Source organism: Coregonus lavaretus, assembly GCF_964263955.1.
Source record: "Coregonus lavaretus genome assembly, chromosome: 24".
NCBI lineage: Eukaryota > Metazoa > Chordata > Actinopteri > Salmoniformes > Salmonidae > Coregonus > Coregonus lavaretus.
Genome location: NC_140011.1, coordinates 18746132 through 18766171, shown reverse-complemented (window position 1 = coordinate 18766171; position 20040 = coordinate 18746132). Strand labels below are relative to the sequence as shown.

General features: G+C 43.4%; 1 protein-coding gene across 1 annotated transcript in view; it reads left to right on the top strand.

The window, feature by feature from the left end:
- The window catches only part of LOC311100035 (breakpoint cluster region protein-like), a gene marked incomplete at its 5' end in the record, with an annotated part of 123936 nt that extends 111110 nt beyond the window's left edge, over positions 1-12826 (top strand). Inside the window, 15 exons of the mRNA XM_084140773.1 lie at positions 769-890; positions 1117-1282; positions 1493-1612; positions 1786-1861; positions 2139-2249; positions 2535-2609; positions 3167-3264; positions 5687-5818; positions 8559-8618; positions 9123-9232; positions 10639-10778; positions 11456-11590; positions 11700-11805; positions 12302-12464; positions 12554-12826. Coding sequence (XP_083996899.1) covers positions 769-890; positions 1117-1282; positions 1493-1612; positions 1786-1861; positions 2139-2249; positions 2535-2609; positions 3167-3264; positions 5687-5818; positions 8559-8618; positions 9123-9232; positions 10639-10778; positions 11456-11590; positions 11700-11805; positions 12302-12464; positions 12554-12643 — 1704 coding nt within the window. The 3' untranslated portion in view covers positions 12644-12826. The remainder of the gene's footprint in view (positions 1-768; positions 891-1116; positions 1283-1492; positions 1613-1785; positions 1862-2138; positions 2250-2534; positions 2610-3166; positions 3265-5686; positions 5819-8558; positions 8619-9122; positions 9233-10638; positions 10779-11455; positions 11591-11699; positions 11806-12301; positions 12465-12553) is intronic.
- Positions 12827-20040: the final 7214 nt, after the last annotated feature.

The following is a 20040-nucleotide window of genomic DNA, read 5'->3' as shown; positions in this document are numbered from 1 at the left end:
GTTGAGAGGGGGGAGACGAGGGAGGAGGGGGGTTGCTTGTGTACCTCTACCCCTCAGGTCTAGCAATATTAGACCATTCATTGTAGGGAGTGCAGTAAATCTGTAAATAGTTCTATGTTTTACCTCTTCAGAAATGCCCTGGGCATATGATACGTAGTCATGCCTCTGACTGTCCTCAAATGATCTACAGCAGGGCTGCCCAACCCTCTTCCTGAAGATCTACCGTCCTGTGGGTTTTCAGTCCAACCCTAATTTAACACACCTGATTCTACTTATTAGCTGCTCAACAAGACCTTAACTAGCTGAATCAGATATGCTAAATTAAGGTTGGACTGAAAACCTACAGGACAGTAGATTTCCAGGAAGAGGGTTGGGCAGCCCTGATCTACAGTATGTGCTTTAATCAAATATGACCTCCTTATGTTATGTTTAAGTATGCTTTACTTAGAATATCCACCTCAGGTGCTGTAAACATGCTGGACCTGTTCAGAAATGTACCCCCTATAGTCCTTCATGAGGTTAGACAAGGACGTCATATAGAACATTGTTCAGACATTGGCCCTCTATGCTGGTTCATTTTATACCCAGAGCTGTAAATGTACAGCTGTGTGGAAAAACAACATGACTGCCCCCTTCTGGTTCATGGTGGCATAACAGGCCACACAGTATCTCAACCAATGCAGATTAGGAAGTTGATGATATTGCTTGATTAGCTGATGTATAGATTTGTTCTGATGACTGATGATGGCTGATTCTGTGATTCTGTAGAACCGCCAGCTGCTGAAGGACAGCTTCATGGTGGAGCTGGTGGAGGGAGCCAGGAAGCTCCGCCATGTTTTCCTCTTCACCGACCTGCTGCTCTGTGCCAAGCTGAAGAAACAGATCGGAGGGTAAAATATTTTTCTGTTTATATTTCACTCTTTTTTTCTTGTTCTTTTAACATATTCCAGGAGTGTCTATCACAGGATGCTAGGATTTCATATCTCCATCTCTCTCTCTCTCTCTCTCTACCCCCCTCTCCCTTTCTCTTTACCTCTCTCTCGTTCCCTCGTCTCTCCCCCTCTCTTTTTCTCTCTCTCTCTTTCTCTACCTTCCTTTATCCCTTCCTCTCTGCAGGAAGAGTCAGCAGTATGATTCCAAATGGTACATCCCTCTGTCAGACCTGACCTTCCAGAACGCAGATGACTCAGAGCCTCTGCCCATCCCCCAGGTGCCTGACGAGGAGCTGGATGCCATGAAGGTCAAGATCTCTCACATCAAGAGTGAGATCCAGAGAGAGAAGGTATTTCACATATAGTGTATATGCACACACACACACGTATGAATGCACACACACACACACACAGTGATACACCCACGTATGCACACACACATGCATGCACATACGAACACACAGATACACTCTCACACACATGCACTCTCACACACACAAGTCAGTAAATGTAGTTGACAGGACTTTTGCAAATGTGTTGTCTCTGTCTGTGACCTACAGAGAGCCAACAAAGGGTCAAAGGTGATTGACAGGTTGAGGAAGAAGCTGTCGGAGCAGGAGTCTCTTCTGCTGCTCACCTCGCCCAGTATGGCCCTCCGAGTACACAACAGGAACGGCAAGGTGAGCCCCCTGTCTTCCTCTGTATCATCATCAACAACAAATGATTATCATCACTATCACCCTCTTCATCATTACAATCATCATCAACAACAGCAACATTATCATCATCATCATCATCATCTTTGATAGGCTGTATATGAGTGTATTGTATCTAAGTGTGTGCTGTGTTTCAGGGTTACATGTTCCTGATGTCATCAGACTATGAGCGGGCCGAGTGGAAGGAGACGATCCGGGAACAGCAGAAGAAATGTAGGTGTCCCTCAGTATTCTAATGTTACTAAACTTGCTCTTCAGGAGCACTCTGTAAGCAATGTGTGTTTGAGTAAGGAGCAGCCATTGCATCAGATTAGATGAAGATGGACAATAATGTGACCTGAATTCCATGGTGTGTAGACCAGTGAACCAACCTTCTTGATGCATTGAAACCACTAATATTTGCTCACATGCATCGTTAACTCCCATACTGTACTGTGTGGGTGACTGACCCCTGACCCTTGACCCTGTGGTTGTATGGTCCCTGTCCCAGGCTTTAAGAGCTTCTCCCTGACCTCCATGGAGCTACAGATGTTGACCAACTCCTGTGTGAAGCTGCAGACCGTCCACCACATCCCACTCACCATCAACAAAGAAGGTCAAGGTACCAGATGTTCCTCAATGTTCTGCTCTGAGGTCTTCGGTCAGATGCATCAACTATGTGGAGAAACATTCTATGCAAAGAAAAATAAGAACAAAACAGAAGTTATTGATGTCATAACAGTTTGCAGTTTGAACATGTTTGTAGTTTTTGGTCTCTTTTTAGTTTAGTTTCTAGAGTGAAGATAATATAGTTATTTTGGGTTCTTTATGGTTTCATTCCCCATTCCAATGTGAACATTTCATTCCTATCTAATCCTTCATCTCTCTTACCTGTGTGTATTTCCAGAGGATGAATCGCCTGGCCTCCATGGATTCCTGAATGTAATCGTCCACTCTGCCTCCGGCCTCAAACAGAGCTTGAGTGAGTGACCCTCCCCCTCGAAGGGTCTTTATATTGTACATAGTTTACAGGAGTAATAACACAGGCATTAGGCTACATTCCAAATGGCACCCTATTCCCTTCATAGTGCACTACTTATGACCAGGGCCCATAGGGCTATATAGGGAATAGGGTGCCATTTAGGACGACACAGCTGTCCTGTAGCACAGGCATAAACATTAAACACACCTGTTCTGGTAAATGTCATATAATTTGATAGAGGTTACTGATAGCACAGAAGTTTAAACATATGTTCAACATATATTGAATGTGATTTTGTAATAATTTTGTTATTACATTGTTCTCAGCGACATTACTATGCGTAACTTTTATGACAATTAATTTACAGAGGGTATCACAGAGCTCACATTGAGAAGTTTCCCTGAACAAAATGGCAGATTTTTTATTCATGTTGCTAGGATGGCAATGTCCATTCTAGTGTTCTATTTAATTCTGTGGGGTATCGTCATAGAGACAACAACTAGTCCTAGTCTTTTGGGTGAATCTAACTGTGACTGTATCTCATCTTCTCCTCTCAGATCTGTACTGCACGTTAGAGGTGGACTCCTTTGGCTACTTTGCGAACAAAGCCAAGACGCGGGTGTATCGCTACACCACAGAGCCCAAATGGAACGAGGTAAGAACTTATTACCCGACATATGCAGAGTACAGTATCGGCATTTTTTACTACCAAGGCCATGACATCTGGTGTTGTGGCGTAAGTGTCTTAATGAGAAAGCCTAACAGCAGAGAGCCCAACTGCAGCAGATGTTTCACATCCAAGCACACACACACACACAGTCACTTATTACCAGAGCTGAACACCGCAAACACAAAGTGCTTGTGCGTCATGAGAGCTATGAGAATGCGCACGACAGCTTTGAGACACAATCAGCGAATTTGTTCATCTGCAGCAGAAATGTTCCATCAGGCTCAAGGAACTGCTTCTGCTGCTTAATTACTTTGCTCAGCAAAGTGGAAATAGTGTTAGCTAATGAGGAGCTTCTGATGATGACTCATGTGTGTGGAAATGTTAATGGAATGCGTTGCGGCCCCGAACCATGTGGAAACCATATGCAGGGTGTTCTTTTACATAATTAACGGGAATCTCCATCAGCGGTCCATTCTGCTATTCACAATGCGTTTACATTTACAGCACGTAACTGCTAACGTATACAGATTAACCCTATTGAGACTTTCATGCCAAAGACTTAACTACCAATGCAAAGAATAACTGCATCTCTTCTTCTGTCTGCTCCCTTATCAGAGTCCCACAGTAGATGGGCATCATCTTCACCAGTCCTGAAACCCCTAATTCTTTACATTGGTCCTTCGAGGAATTACTGTAAAGCTACTTTAGGCTATGTGGTTTTGGTATGCAGATAGGCCCCATAAATCTATGTGGTTTCTGTGGCGTTCTCTCTCTCTCTCTCTCTCTCTCTCTCTCTCCACTCTCTTTCCTCCCTTTCTCCCCTCTCTCTCTCTCTCTCTCTCTCTCTCTCTCTCTCTCTCTCTCTCTCTCTCTCTCTCTCTCTCTCTCTCTCTCTCCACTCTCTTTCCTCCCTTTCTCCCCCATCTCTCTCCCCTCTCTCTCTCCTCTTTCTCTCTCTCCCCCTCATTTCAAATGTCATATGTCTATATACAGTGTTGTAACGATGTGCAAATAGTTAAAGTAAAAAAGGGAAAATAAATAAACATAAATATGGATTGTATTTACAATGGTGTTTGTTCTTCACTGGTTGCCCTTTTCTTGTGGCAACAGGTCACACATCTTGCTGCTGTGATTGTACACGGTGGTATTTCACCCAATAGATATGGGAGTTTATCAAAATTGGGTTTGTTTTTGAGGGAAATATGTGTCTCTAATATGGTCATACATTTGGCAGGAGGATAGGAAGTCCAGCTCAGTTTCCACCTCATTTTGTGGGCAGTGTGCACATAGCCTGTCTTCTCTTGAGAGCCAGGTCTGCCTACGGTGACCTTTCTCAATAGCAAGGCTATGCTCACTGAGTCTGTACATAGTCAAAGCTTTCCTTAATTTTGGGTCAGTCACAGTGGTCAGGTATTCTGCCACTGTGTACTCTCTGTTTAGGGCCAAATAGCATTCTAGTTTGCTCTGTTTTTTTGTTAATTCTTTCCAACGTGTCAAGTAATTATCTTTTTGTTTTCTCATGATTTGGTTGGGTCTAATTGTGTTGCTGTCCTGGGGCTCTGTGGGGTCTGTTTGTGTTTGTTTACAGAGCCCCAGGACCAGCTTGCTTAGGGGACTCTTCTCCAGGTTCATCTCTCTGTAGGTTATGGCTTTGTTATGGAAAGTTTGGGAATCGCTTCCTTTTAGGTGGTTGTAGAATTTAAGGGCTTTTTCTGGATTTGGATAATTAGCGGGTATCGGCCTAATTCTGCTCTGCATGCATTATTGGGTGTTTTATGTTGTGCACAGAGGATATTTTTGCAGAATTCTGCATGCAGAGTCTCAATTTGGCATTTGTCCCATTTTGTGAATTCTTGGTTGGTGAGCGGACCCCAGACCTCACAACCATAAAGGGCAATGGGTTCTATAACTGATTCAAGTATTTTTAGCCAGATCCTAATTGGTATGTCCAAATGTTATGTTCCTTTTGATGGCATAGAAGGCCCTTCTTGCCTTGTCTCTCAGATCGTTCACAGCTTTGTGGAAGTTAACTGTGGCGCTGATGTTTAGGCCGATGTATGTATAGTTAAGGCCGAGGTCTGACAGAATCTGTGCAGAAGATCTAGGTGCTGCTGTAGGCCCTCATTGGTTGGGGACAGAAGCACCAGATCATCAGCAAACAGTAGACATTTGACTTCAGATTCTAGTAGGGTGAGGCCGGGTGCTGCAGACTGTTCTAATGCCCTCGCCAATTCGTTGATATATATGTTAAAGAGGGTGGGGCTTAAGCTGCATCCCTGTCTCACCCCACTGCCCTGTGGAAAGAAATGTGTGTTTTTTGATAATTTTAACCACAATCTCTCTCTCCCCTCTCTCTTTCTCCCCTCTCTCTCGCCCCCTCTCCCCCCCCCCCCTCTCTGTACTCCAGGAGTTTGAGATAGACCTGGAGGGCTCTCAGACCCTGAGGCTGCTGTGTTATGAGAAGAGCTACAACAAGACCAAGCAGATCAAAGAGGATGGAGACAGCACCGACCGCATCATTGGCAAAGGACAGATCCCGGTACGTCTCTGAGTCACCGTAACACTGTAACGGCACCATGGTGACATAGCCAGATAACGTTATGGTTATGTCAGTGTGGTGAGATTGTTGTCTGAATGTCCTAGATGTGGACTGGACACTGCTGAGTGCTCAGCTGATTCGATTAATGAATTAGCTTATTATGTAAGTAGTAGGATAGACTGTCTACAGTGATTAGATGTGTTTTAGATTAATTTAATAGAAAAACATATCTTAGAGGGTAATGTGTCAGTAAACCATCCTGACCGTGTTTGAATCAGGGTCCATAATTAATGTGTTCTACCTGTAGACGTCATGTCCTGAATACACCTCCGATGAGTCTGATCCAACCTGATCTGGCAACCCTGTCTCTCCTGCTGAGGCTCTCACACTTTCAATTGTAAATGTGTGTATGTGTGTGTGTGTGTGTGTGTTTTTTTTGCTTGTGGGTTTTGAAGGATGGAGTACTGGATAGGGGGCTCACTGGTATAGGCTTTGTGTACATAGCCCGTTTTGTTTCAAGGAAAGGCAGGTATCCTTGGTTAGTGTTTCAGAGCCTCTGCTTGGATCTGGTCCACTTCTGGGGGGTGTACTGTTCCCTGTTCCCCTCCCCCCTCCCTCACTCGGCCAGGTGTGTGTGTGTGTATGAAAACTTGTCAGTATTTAGTGGTGTACAATAACACACATACGTTTACCCGACCTGGGGCAGTCTTGTAGGGTGAAGTTGCCCCTAAACGCTGCTCTTGGGTCAGTTTTGAATTTCCCCACTAATGGTTAAAGTGAGGAATGGGGAGGGGTAGCTGATCCTAGATTTGTACCTAGGGGGAAACTATACCGCAGAGCAGAGGTAGTCATGGTGGCTGGACCCAGGTAGTTTCTCTCTGGTTTGTCGCTTGCTCGTTAATCAAACAAAGCTAAAATGTGGATATCCATCTCCCTCTAGGGCAGGGTTCTTCAATTCCGGTCCTGGAGGGCCGAAACACCTCTGTTTTTCATCCTCTCCTTCTAATCAGGGGCTAATGCAGTTCACACAGAAACACACACAGCAGGACGCCATGTTGCCAAAGATGAGCAGCTTAGTATGAAAGTCCCAGCAGATTATTTATTAATTATTTATTTTGACAGTGAGCCCTGTATGCGCATCAATACACACTATTCAGATCAACTTTTCACCCAAACACACAAGGGGGGAATGTGGTGCACTGGGCTCGTCCAGTGGGGGCGAGGGGGGACACCCAGTCCCAGTGGAGAGAGTGGTTGGTGGGGTTATCCAGGGCTTCACTGGGGTCCATTGGGGGGATGGTGCATTTTACACTAACGCTAACTTAAGCAGAGGGATTAGCTGTTACTAATAGAGGAGAGAGGGAAGGAAAGGAGGCGGAGACAATGGAGAACAGAGGGGAGGAGACAGAGGCGCAGAGGGAGGAGTTTGTCGTCCTGAAATGCAATCCACACTTGTGTGTATGAGAACGTACTTTAGCTGGCGATCCTGGCACACACACATCCACACACTCCTCAGAGCGAGCGATTCAGGTGTGTGTAGGGCGAAACAGAGCTTTTCCTGGACCACTGGAGACCATTATGGCGGGGCTGAGTTAGGCTACACACTGGGACTGGACACAGAGAGACACCGTGCTGAGACTACAGCTCTACTGATGGAGGAGGAGAAAGAGGAGGAGAAAAGGAGAGGGGCAGTATGGGCCTGATAAGAGCGTCTACCACCAACTCCCTAAATCTACAGAACTTGTACACTAGACTTTGTCAGTCTTTGTCAGTCCCTCTACACAGGGAGCCATGGTAGATGAAGTAGTTGAGGACAGAGGAGATGGGATGCAAGGCCTGCACTCTGTTGGCCAGACACTGCAGCAGTGTCAGTGTGGAGGGCACTAGGGAGCGGGGAAAGGAGGTCCCCAGCCTGGGGTGAGGGGAGAAGCTGTGGAGAAGTATACGCATTGCCCTGCTGAGAGGCAAGGTAACCCCCATCACTGGAGGACGACTGATGTCCGATGCTTTGACAGAAGCAAATAATATACAGGGAGGGGAACGGGCAACTGTGTGTGTGTTTGTGTGTGTTTGTTTTTTTGTCTACATTCCAGCGACAGACAGCCCATGTTAGCCGTCCTTTCAGTTTGCACAGTGACATACTGATCGCCTTTGGCTCAACCTCATACAGCCAACGTTTCCTTGTCCTTTTACTTTTTTGATGTGCTCGTGCGTACTTTCCTCTGTTGAACTGATACGGACCTAGAGAGGGACCCTACGGGTGTACTGTTACTGTAATGGCCCAGGAGATTGAGATGATTCAATGAAGTGCTGGGAACATGATCCGGCGCTGCACGTGATCAGATGGAGCTTAGCCAAGATGGGGATGAGGGAGAAAGGTACACGATGAACTGTGTGTTTGGTGTGTAGTGTGGTGGGGTACGGTGTGCCCGGCTGAACTCAGTCCAGATGGCAGGATCTGTTTCTCTGTTTGTCCAGAGTGGACAGGAGGATAATTAGATGACTAATGCAGGAGGTGATAGGGGCCAGATTCGCTGACCAACTGAAACCTGAGGCTGCACTTGAATGCGTTATAACGTCACTGTGTGAAGAAAATGATAAACAATTGGTGTATTCAGTCCTAGGGAAGAAGGTAGCCTAATGGTCTTGTTTTTTTGTCTCTGTGTCTTTATGAGTCTGTTAGTGTCTGAGTGTATTGGTGTACTAACCAAGGATTTTGTTCTGTTTTTGCCCCATCCAGCTGGATCCGCAGACGCTCCAAGGCAAAGACTGGCAGAGAACGCTTATCCCCATGAACGGGGTGAGTGTGTGTGTGTGTTAAGGTGTCAGCCCCGTTGAAGGGATGAGTCTGTAACGTGTACGCTGGGAGTCGGGAAGCAAGTACAGGGAGTGAATTTAATAATACATTTAACAAAACAAGAAACACGAGTAGCGTAGAGACATGAAACACAAACACAGAGTAAATAACGCCTGGGGAAGGAACCAAAGGGAGTGACAGATATAGTGGAGGTAATCAGGAAGGTGATGGAGTCCAGGTGAGTCTCATGAAACGCAGGTGTGCGTAACGATGGTGGCAGGTGTGCGTAATTGTGAGTGAACTGGCAACAACGAGCGCCAGAGAGGAGGAGCGGGAGTAGACGTGACAGAGTCTGTGTTTGTGCCATGCCATGTGATCCTTTAAATGTGTGTTTCTTATCTTAACAATTATCTAAACGTATCTTAACTGATCCGTATCTTATCTTACTTCTCTTGTCAGTGTAAACTGGTTTAAACTGTCATTTAACCCTTTCTCTCTCTACTCCAGATCGAGGTGAAGCTCTCTATGAAGTTTACTAGCCGAGAGTTCAGTCTGAAGAGGATGCCGTCACGTAAACCCATGGGCGTGTTCGGAATCAAGATCTCCACGGTGACCAAGTGAGTTCAATAGTCCCCTCATATACCCGAACACACTCCCTGACCACCTGGCCATCTATACAGTAACCATGGAGAAAGCCTGCCGTAAGACAGCTGGTGAACGCAAGTGACCCAAGTGAATGTGACAGCCTAATCTAAGAGCCAGAGAACCTCTCTGAGGAAAGGAGGAGGGAGAAGATGGGGAGGGGGGGAGAAACGGATGGACAGGATTCCCTGTTGAGATCGTGAGCCTCTCATCCCAGATAATCCCAACTACATTCCCATGTCACTACTCACTCACTCCCCCAGGCACCAGCCCTGGTCAGGAACTGACCTCTTCCCCTTCTCCTTTAGTCTAATAAGAGACTAGAAACATTGTTTCTGGTGTACAGCTGGCAAAGCTTCTGGCAAGCCACTGATTAGAGTGGTCTCTGTCTGCATCCCAAATGGCACCTACTCCTTATACAGTGCACTACTTTTGACCTGGTCAAAAGAGAGACTGTGATTTTAGGGAAGGTAAATGTTATTGATAAGAAGTCAACTCACAGTCTCCCATAGATGGAAGAAACGATTTTCCTACTTGCATTTCTCCTTGTGGACACTGCTCTGAGGTTGTCAACAGAGAATAAAGAGAGGGGGTACGGTTGAGGGGTAAATAGGGACCATGAAAGACGGGGTGAAGGGACATTCAGATTGAGTGTGAGAGAGAGAGTGCAATATGTAGTTAAACAGTAAGGGACAGTTGAGGCAAAGATGGTGGATAAATAAAGATAGTTCACTCAGGCCATTTACCATTGAATAAAATGGCCAGTTCCTGTCTACTTAAGGGAGTGGCTCTCCCATAGACACCAATGCGATAGCAGCTGGGTCTGGTCTACTTAGTTCATTGACTTCCATTGAAACAGAAAAAATGAGGGAGTGGGGATGTCTTGCTTCCTCTTCCGTCTCTGGTTGAGGCCAGGCTTGTGGCCGATGTTGGTGAGTGACGCTAATTGGATTGCTGGTAATGAGCGGACTAACAAGGTTTAACAGCAGAACCAATTAAGGCTGTAGAGACAACATGCCACCAATAACACCAACAGAGAACCACCACCATCACTACTGGGACTTAGAACAACTACCTAGCTACACAGAGCTGCCCGCCAGCTCGACCTGCCCATATGTAGTACATGAACCCACAACAAAACACACAGTGGTAATTGTGCATTTTGTATCCATAATAATAATAATAAACATGATAAAGTACACAGCCGATGTGTGTTTATATTTTGGGTTCACATACTACAACAATGCAGCGAGAGCCAACCGTACAGTACACACATTATTGTCAGTGGGAATATCCAACCAAAAAATCATTTGGTGAGTGTGTGTATCCCCATGCCCTCTGGTATGCCAATCCTTAATTGTGTGTGTTTTCCCCATGACAGACGGGAGCGCTCCAAGGTGCCCTATATCGTCAGACAGTGTCTGGAGGAGATTGAGCGGAGGGGGATGGAGGAAGTGGGCATCTACCGGGTCTCAGGGGTGGCTACAGACATCCAGGCCCTGAAGGCTGCCTTCGACACCAGTGAGTACCAATACCTTACTTCCCCCTGGCTCCCCCTCTCAGTGGAGCCCTGGACCTGGGAATAGGCTACAGTATAGCATATGGATACTCTGTGGACGTTCTGTAGCTTGGTGGAACCAGCTGTGATACGTGAAGTGAAATAGAATAACAAATGCAGCCATCAGTCTGGTTCTATCAGGCTGGCCTCTCTGTGCATTCAGTCTGTTGGACTGACTACTATCAAATCCATGTGTCCTGCCCTGCTGTTTCCCCTAGGTGAACTTCTGATTATGGTGCTCCGTTGTTGGGAATCATGGGTACATTTTCTGGTTTTGCTTTAAAAAAAAAGACTAAAAGAGTTTTAGTGCTTAACCCAGTTTTCTTTCTTCATTTAGGCTTACTAATTCCTATGTGTGGGTGTGCTAGTTGAGCATGTTGTGCGTGTGTGACCTTGTGTGTCTGTGTGTGTGTGCATTTGTGTGAGTACGTATATGTGTGGTGATTTCTCTGATTACGACATTTACAGCTTGCTTTGGGGAGCATGTTGCGTCCTCAGCCAGTGTCTATCTGCCAATGAACTGAGGTGCAGTGTGTTTTTGTGAATGGCAGAATTGACAGAGGCTATATGTCTCCTGCTCCATTGTTGCCATGGCTACACTTTCTGCCTGTCTTTCTGAGCTTTGTCATCTTTCCCACAGACAACAAAGACGTGTCTGTGATGATGAGTGAGATGGATGTGAACGCCATCGCTGGCACTCTGAAGCTGTACTTCAGAGAGCTGCCAGAACCCCTCTTCACTGACGACCTGTACCCCAACTTCGCAGGAGGCATTGGTCAGTCTCATGCCTTTGACAGGGCCAACAGCAACTTATACCTATAACATTATCATGGGATAACTTAGCACTCAGGTTAATGTGTGAATGTCTGTCTCTCTTTCTGCAGCCCTGTCTGACAGCGTTGCCAAAGAGAGCTGCATGCTGAATCTACTGTTGTCGCTGCCAGAACCCAACCTGGTTACATTCCTATTCCTGCTGGATCACTTGAAGAGGTACGCACAGACATAGGGCTATGTACAGACATAGGGCTATGTACAGACATAGGGCTATGTACAGACATAGGGCTATGTACAGACATAGAGCTATGTACAGACATAGAGCTATGTACAGACATAGAGCTATGTACAGACATAGAGCTATGTACTGACATAGAGCTATGTACAGACATAGAGCTACCCCAGACATAGAGCTACCCCAGACATAGAGCTACCCAAGACATAGAGCTACCCCAGACATAGAGCTACCCCAGACATAGAGCTACCCCAGACATAGAGCTACCCAAGACATAGAGCTACCCCAGACATAGAGCTACCCCAGACATAGAGCTACACTTAGACAAACACAGGCATTTAGAGACAAACCGATCCCAAGCAAACAAGCAGAACCTAAACTCTTTATTCGATTGCGTAATAGAGTGATTGTTATGTCCTTTCACGTGGTGTATTACCATGAACCACCATTCACCCTCTGTCTCTCCCCGCTCCCCAGGGTGGCTGACAAGGAGAGCATCAACAAGATGTCCCTCCACAACCTGGCCACAGTGTTTGGCCCCACCCTGCTGCGGCCTGCAGAGAAGGACAGCAAGATCCCCACCAACCCCACGCAGCCTATCAGCATGGGAGACAGCTGGTCCCTGGAGGTCATGTCACAGGTAGGCGATATAGTATCTCTCCTCTCTCTGTCCCCCCATACTTCTTATTTGGTATTGATGTCCCTCTAACTGTCCGTCTGTCCCCCCAGGTCCAGGTGTTGCTGTACTTCCTCCAGCTGGAGACCATCCCCACGCCGGACAGTAAGCGTCAGAGCATCCTCTTCTCCACCGAAGTGTAGAGGGTTCCACAGGGAGAGAGAGGGTGGAATAGAGACTCAAACTGAGTCTACAGTACAGTATGTCCATTTGGGAAGGCTACTGAGAGTGAGAATGGCCCTAGCTGGACTGGACTGCAGCAGGAGATTTCTTTGCCACTGATTCTGGCCGTATCCTGCAGAGGGCGCCACCACCCCCTCTGAGAACAAGAGTTGGACACCAATCCCTCTGTTGTACCACTCATCTGATGATGATAATGCATTATTACATCACACCAAGTTGCTAGTGTGTCTCTCTGTGCCTCTCTGACGTAACATATCCTCCTCTCTTCGCTCTGTCTTTTCACTCTCATGTTGAAGCGATACAGCTTGTGTCTGGAATGAATGACATTACTGAACATGCCTGATGCAACCACAAATGAAACACTTCAATTTGACACTGATCAGCATGTAGGGGAACATAGTGTCCCAGGTTAGTTTTTTGGGGAGGGTATTGGCTCCTGCTTAGTAAGCAGAGAACCAGCTATTGTGTAACTTACCATAGATTCTGTGATTTCTCATCACAGTTTTGAGCTTCTCCCCTTTAAGTTATTGTTGTGCAAGGTCATTCTCCGTTTTTCTCAATTTGGTTTGAAGATTTATACTGGCAAAGCAGCACTTCAATGCTTTTATTGTTTTAGTTTTATACTGTATGCCTCTTCAGAAATAGCCAGATCGTGATGAGGATCGCATACACGGTATATTTGTTTTGGACAATTATGAAGGCAAGAGCCTGCAGAGCATTTTGTTTAGCCATCTCAAATGTTGAGTTATTTCTTAATCCACTGCTGAAGAAATTCAAACCTTAGGTTTTACACACGCTACATTGGGACCACAATGCTAAGAGGGTTATGTTGAAAAGGAACATCTGGGTTCTCTGAAGAGTTTTGAAGAGGAACATCCAGAGCTGCCAGGATCACCACACAGTTGTCCCAGGAATCCAACACTCACACAAAAAGTGTGTACAAGATAAACAAGCCTCGGACAAAGACCGAGAGACTGCAAGAAAGGCATTTGTGAAAAAGGAACAGTTGACAGAAACAGATTCTTTGTATAGATTATAATAAGACTGCCTACAGTTTGGACCATAAAGCAATTCCATCTATTTGTGTTGTTTGTGTCTCAAGTAGTCCTTATTTTAAATATCCAGGAAGAAATATATTTTCTAACATAGGAGTTTGTCTGCAGTCATATCTTTGGTCCGGAGATGTCATAGGAGATCTTGCCAAAATAATCTGTTGTTTGGGATTTTTTTTTTAACACAATTGTATTTACAGATACATTACTTACATAATTGTAAAGCTGTATTTTTTTTTATTTTACTTATTTGAACAGTGTAATAATAATTGTTATGAGCATAATTTATTTTGGGGGTCAGATATCAACATGTGTTTGTTCTGATTTTATGAAGAAAGTGGTATAGGTTCAGCCTTGAGTCCTGGAGGTCTGAGGTGATGGGAGATCATATCCTGCTTATGTAACCAGGATGTAGCCTTGTGGGAATAACTGCAGTTTTGTCCAGCCTATTGTTAGCCATTTATCCATCATGAAGGTAACACTCCCTCTATGATTTTTAAATGCCGCTGTAGAAATGTCACAACCCCTCTTCATCTGTTGGGTAACCTTCCCATTGAGTGTCCCAATCCCCAACCACCAACCCTGAAATCTCGCTGTGTTACTGAAGTAGTAAACAAAACAATACATTTAGTAGTATACAGTACATACGATAACATGTTTCCTCTCTTCAACTGTCTCTGTGGTCTTGTAAAAGTAATTCTCATGTAAATGAAGGTAATTCACCTATTTCTAATTGTTTGTTTTGATTTGCAGGCGCTCTAAATTTTTGTCTAAAGTGGACCATTCTGTTGCTTTTATGAAGGAATACTTGTTTATCCTCTTTTCAATGAAGGTGACCTATCCTATTCTCTCCAATATTTTTTGAGGTGTCTGGACAGCTGTCTTAAACCGTCCCCTACACCCCTCCCCTATGGTCTGCCTGATAGTAACCCACCAAAGGGACCTGGAAAAGAAAATGCTCTTAGAATATTTTGTTCAGAAGGAAAAAAAGAGAAGATTATATTAGTATGGTTTTAATTTCAGTACCTTGATTTAACATGCAGGCATGTTTGATTACATTTATTTTCTTCACCGTGTTGTCATTTACAGTGAGCTCCGAAAGTATTGGGACAGCGACACTTTTTTGGTTGTTTTGGCTCTGTACTCCAGCACTTTAGATTTGAAATGATACAATGACTATGAGGTTAAAGTGCAGCATTAATTTGAGGGTATTTTCATCCATATTAGGTGAACCGTTTAGAAATTACAGCACTGTTTGTATATAGTCCACCCATTTTAGGGGACCAAAAGTATTGGGACAATTCACTTATATGGGTATTAAAGTAGTCAAAAGTTAAATATGTATTTAGACCCATATTCATAGCACGCAATGACTACATCAAGCTTGTGACTCAAAAAATGTGTTGGATGCATTTGCTGTTTGTTTTGGTTGTTTCAGATTATTTTGTGACCAATAGAAATGAATGGTAAATAATGTATTGTGTCATTTTGGAGTCACTTTTATTGTAAATAAGAATATAATATGTTTCTAAACACTTCTACATTAATGTGGATGCTACCATGATTACAGATAATCCTGAATGAATCGTGAATAATGATGAGTGAGAAAGTAACAGACGCACAAATATAATTCCCCCAAGACATGCTAACCTCTCACCATCACAATAACAGAGGAGGTTAGCCTTTTTTGGGGGGTATGATATTTGTGCGTCGGTAACTTTCTCACTCATCATTATTTACGATTAATTCACGATTATCTGTAATCATGGTAGCATCCACATTTATGTAGAAGTGTTTAGAAACATATTCTATTCTTATTTACAATAAAAGTGACTCCAAAATGACACAATACATTATTTACCATTCATTTCTATTGGTCACAAAATAATCTGAAACAACCAAAACAAACAGCAAATGCATCCAACACATTTTTTGACTCACAAGCTTGATGTAGTCATTGCGTGCTATGAATATGGGTCTAAATACATATTTAACTTTTGACTACTTTAATACCCATATAAGTGAATTGTCCCAATACTTTTGGTCCCCTAAAATGGGTGGACTATATACAAACAGTGCTGTAATTTCTAAACGGTTCACCTAATATGGATGAAAATAGCCTCAAATTAATGCTGCACATTCTATTCCTATTTACAATAAAAGTGACTCCAAAACGACACAATACATTATTTACCATTCATTTCTATTAGGTACGAAATGTGCTGTAATCTCTAAACGGTTCACCCGATATGGATGAAAATACCCTCAAATTAAAGCTGACAGTCTGCACTTTAACCTCATAGTCATTGTATCATTTCAAATCCAAAGTGCTGGAGTACAGAGCCAAAACAACACAAAATGTGTCACTGTCCCAATACTTTTGGAGCTCACTGTACTTGCTGTTGTTGTCATATTGGGCCGCAGGATGTGTTCTGGTTCTGATAAAGAAGCTTAAAATAAGTTATAATGTTTCATGCTGGCTGACAAATTGTTAACAAGAAATGTGTTTAGTTTACTAACTCAGAGACTGTACTACTGTCTACGCTACTGAGATTTCATGAAGGACTCCTACATTTTGAAGTTAGCAGAGACATATCTGGCAGTTTTGACTGTAGTCAGTATAGTAGCTAGTGTAAAATCTGGCATCTGAGTGTGTGGTTGTGTATGCAAGCATTCATGCGCACACATGCGTGAGTGAGTGAATGAATTAATGGGACAATTATTTACTGTATAAAAAAAAGGGGAATTAAGACATGTTTCAAATCCTGACTTAACTGTATGTTAACATATCAACTAACTCAGTTCCGGTTAATAGCCATAGTCATAATTTTTAATAACACATTTTTGGCCTAATGTATCCTCATATGTCCCACACACATGTAACTGTACATGGAGGAAGCCATTGGCTATGAGAGAGAAAGGCAGTGCATTGACCATTAATTTGGATCGCTTTGATCTAAATAATTAGTGCTCAATGTGCACTGCTCTGCTCCATTGTGCCTCCAAGCTATAGCTTTTATTCAGCACGTATGCCGTGGGTTTCAATATGTAATTGGAATTGCTATTAAGAGACTTACTGGGTGCTTTAGTCTCCCTTGCCTTTTGAGAAAACAGATATGTCATTATGGCACATATTTTGAGACCAATACATGACCGTAAGGTTTGGTATCTCAATTCATGGTACTAGCCTGTGTTGGAGATCTCGTCTGAATACTATGATACCAAACTGAGTCCAATTCATTTTTGGAATAAATACGAGACAGACAATAGACAAATGCTTAGTCAATAACCCTCACGCTGCCTTAGCTCTGTCTACAATAACAAAATATCTAATTTTCAGCTTTTCTGTTCCAGTTCTGTGTAAAAAGTCTACTGTATTTGCAGAGTTGAATACCCTCATCTGAATGAAATTATATTAGTAGTAGCTAAGTGGTATCTATACTTGTAGGAGGACACTTTCAAAAATCACTGTCAGTTATATGACTCATATCTAGATCATATCGCTCAAGGCTCTATGCTATGCTGTGTATCGTTAATTTGTAAGATGTCCTTTGTTTGTTTTCAAATAACAGTCTGTAACCATCTGTTGTCCTAACTGTAGCTACTGTATGTATGCATCAACATGTCACTAATCCAGAACATAACCTACTTTGGATGGGCTTGCACTTTCAGTTACTTTTGTTTTTACTCCAGACTGCCCACTGTGATCCATTAGGACATTTTCTGTGTGTAGAAAATCTTTGCAAGGAAAGATGAAGGTTCTTTGAGTTTAATAGGTTAGTCATCTCTCTAACCTCGTCTTATGGTTGTACAATATGTACTGTATCATACTAGAGACAGTGCTTACATTGGGTTCTTAGGTTTATTTATTGCGGTGTTCATCAAAGTTTGGTCAATACATTTAGGATGAAACAGTTGAATAATTAGGCTTCAACTGAAAGAGAACTTGGTTATTGATTGTCAGTGTGATACATATAATTTTCTTCACAGGGCTAGTCACTTACCTTCTTTCATGAAAAAGTAATATATGTCAACATAAGATAAATTGTTATTCTAAATATGTGGAATGGATTTTAAAGTCTAAATATATGGAATATATTACTCTATGTATGACTTTAGCATTTCAGTGTATGCATACTGTATGTGGAATGAGTAGTCTTTCAGTACTTGTAAGGTGACATGAGCCTGGCAATAGTTTATCATAATTCATGTATTATTCTTTCTTCTTGGGAATATGTAAGATTTATTCCATTTTTTCTAGTTAACTGTATGAGGCTAAAATGGGACTTGCTGGCCATCCACTGAAACAATTGAACTTTTTCTCTTTTTCAAATTAGATTTATTTTCTTCTGGTAAACATACATGGTTTGTTTTGGAGCTGTAAAAGGGATACTGTATTCTGAGGACAATACATGTTTGGAAGGCATTTGCAGCCTCTGTTTGTACACAAAATGTTAAATAAAATCTCCTGTATCTATGTAAAAATGTGTCAATGCCTTATATCTTCAAGACCTAACTGTCGATCCATATTACTAGATTTGAAAGATTGCAGACACCAGTGTCACCACATCACAGATTCACTACATGTCATTATTATTAAATGTTTCTCAACATCAGCAGCAGAGAAAGCCTAGGCCCATTTCACATGGCCCCCACCGAGCACATGTATTTAGATAATATATGTCTCTGTCTGGCCCCCACTTTGTATCATTTCTGCTACCTTCCAAAAAGGATAGGGAGGGATATGTCAGGAGACATCTCACCAGGGACGGCCTGTTCAATAGGGCGATATGGGCGACGCACTGCCAAACGGGAAAAGGAAGGGATTTTTTTTCTAATCAATTATATCACGGCAACAGTAGTTATCAGTGTTGTAATCTGATCTGACTGCCACTAAATGTCAAATCAGGCTAAAGTCGTGCTTCAAATGGCCCCTCCCGTTTTTGGGCGATTTCAGTCAGGTTGAAAATCGCCCAGAAGTCTCTCATAGCCTGTCATGTAAAATCTATTTTTTTCAAATTTCAAAGCTTTCAATACATTCTCTATGGGTGTCTGTGGGCTTGCACTTACGCGCTTTCGTCATACGTGACGTAACCATGAACGTAACTAAGCAAATAGCGGCTAGCAGCGTCTCTTTGCGACCTGCAGTGTGGCGTTATTTTATGTTTTTAATTTGTACACTTAGTGGCGTTATTTTATGTTTTTAATTTGTACACTTAGTTTACAAACATTCTGCCAACCATGGATTTCGAGTGGTGGGTTTTGGACTGATCTTGTTGATCGTGTACATACCCGCTACGAACGGACTAAATAATGAAAACGTTGCTGGCAGCGGAATCCAATACAGCTGGGAGACTTGGCTGGATGACAGAGTCCCGGACAGAGAAGTGGAGCCGGCCGGCTTCACCCTGGTCGGAGCGGACCTCGATCTGACAGTCACAGGGAAAATCGATCCTGGTAAGAGAGCGACTCTGTACCCCCGAGCCCCGACATTGAACTGCTTTCTGTGTCACTGTGACCTTACTATCTGCCCCGTGAGTTCCCCCAATTGTTTGTTACCGTTGTGTACTGTTGATAATCACAAGTTTACTGGAGAACTGAGACCAAGTAGAGACTTTGGACAGGGTGGATATGGTATAATAAAGGCAGTTTATTCAGAGGTAAAGATATCTGGAATCGCGTGCACGGACTCGTTCGTCAAACTCTTAGGGAGCTATCTGAAGAGAGCCCCGAAAACATTGTGTGCTGACATTTTATACAATAAATGATGTAGGTTGAATCTAGTAGTTCTGATCTTCTGATTGGTCCTGATGAGTTGGGCGAGGTCCCCTCCACTGTTGCATTGGCTCTGAGTCGGGTTCTCTGTCTTCAAATGTTCAGCCTAAAGAGAGGGGATTTTTGTGTGTGTGTGTGTGTGTGTGTGTGTTTAACAGTGATTATGTGTGTGTGTGTGTGTGTTTAACAGTGATGATGTGTGTGTGTGTGTGTGTTATCAGTGATGATGTGTGTGTGTGTGTGTGTGTGTGTCCTCAGAGCAAGAACTCGTGAGTTGGAAGAACTGAGAGACCTATGGCGTGGGTGTTGTCCTTGGCCACCTGCTGACAAGGCTGACAAGATAGGACTCTTTTGTCCATTGTTATAGGATAGGAACAGCATTGATTGAAAACAAACGCCCAACACAAAATGGGTCATGCACAAGATTTTAGTCAGACCAAGCTATAACATTATATATTTACTACGACAGTACATTCAACCAAAAGCTAATATAACAAAGGCATCAGAGATTATTTATAATCTGTCACAGA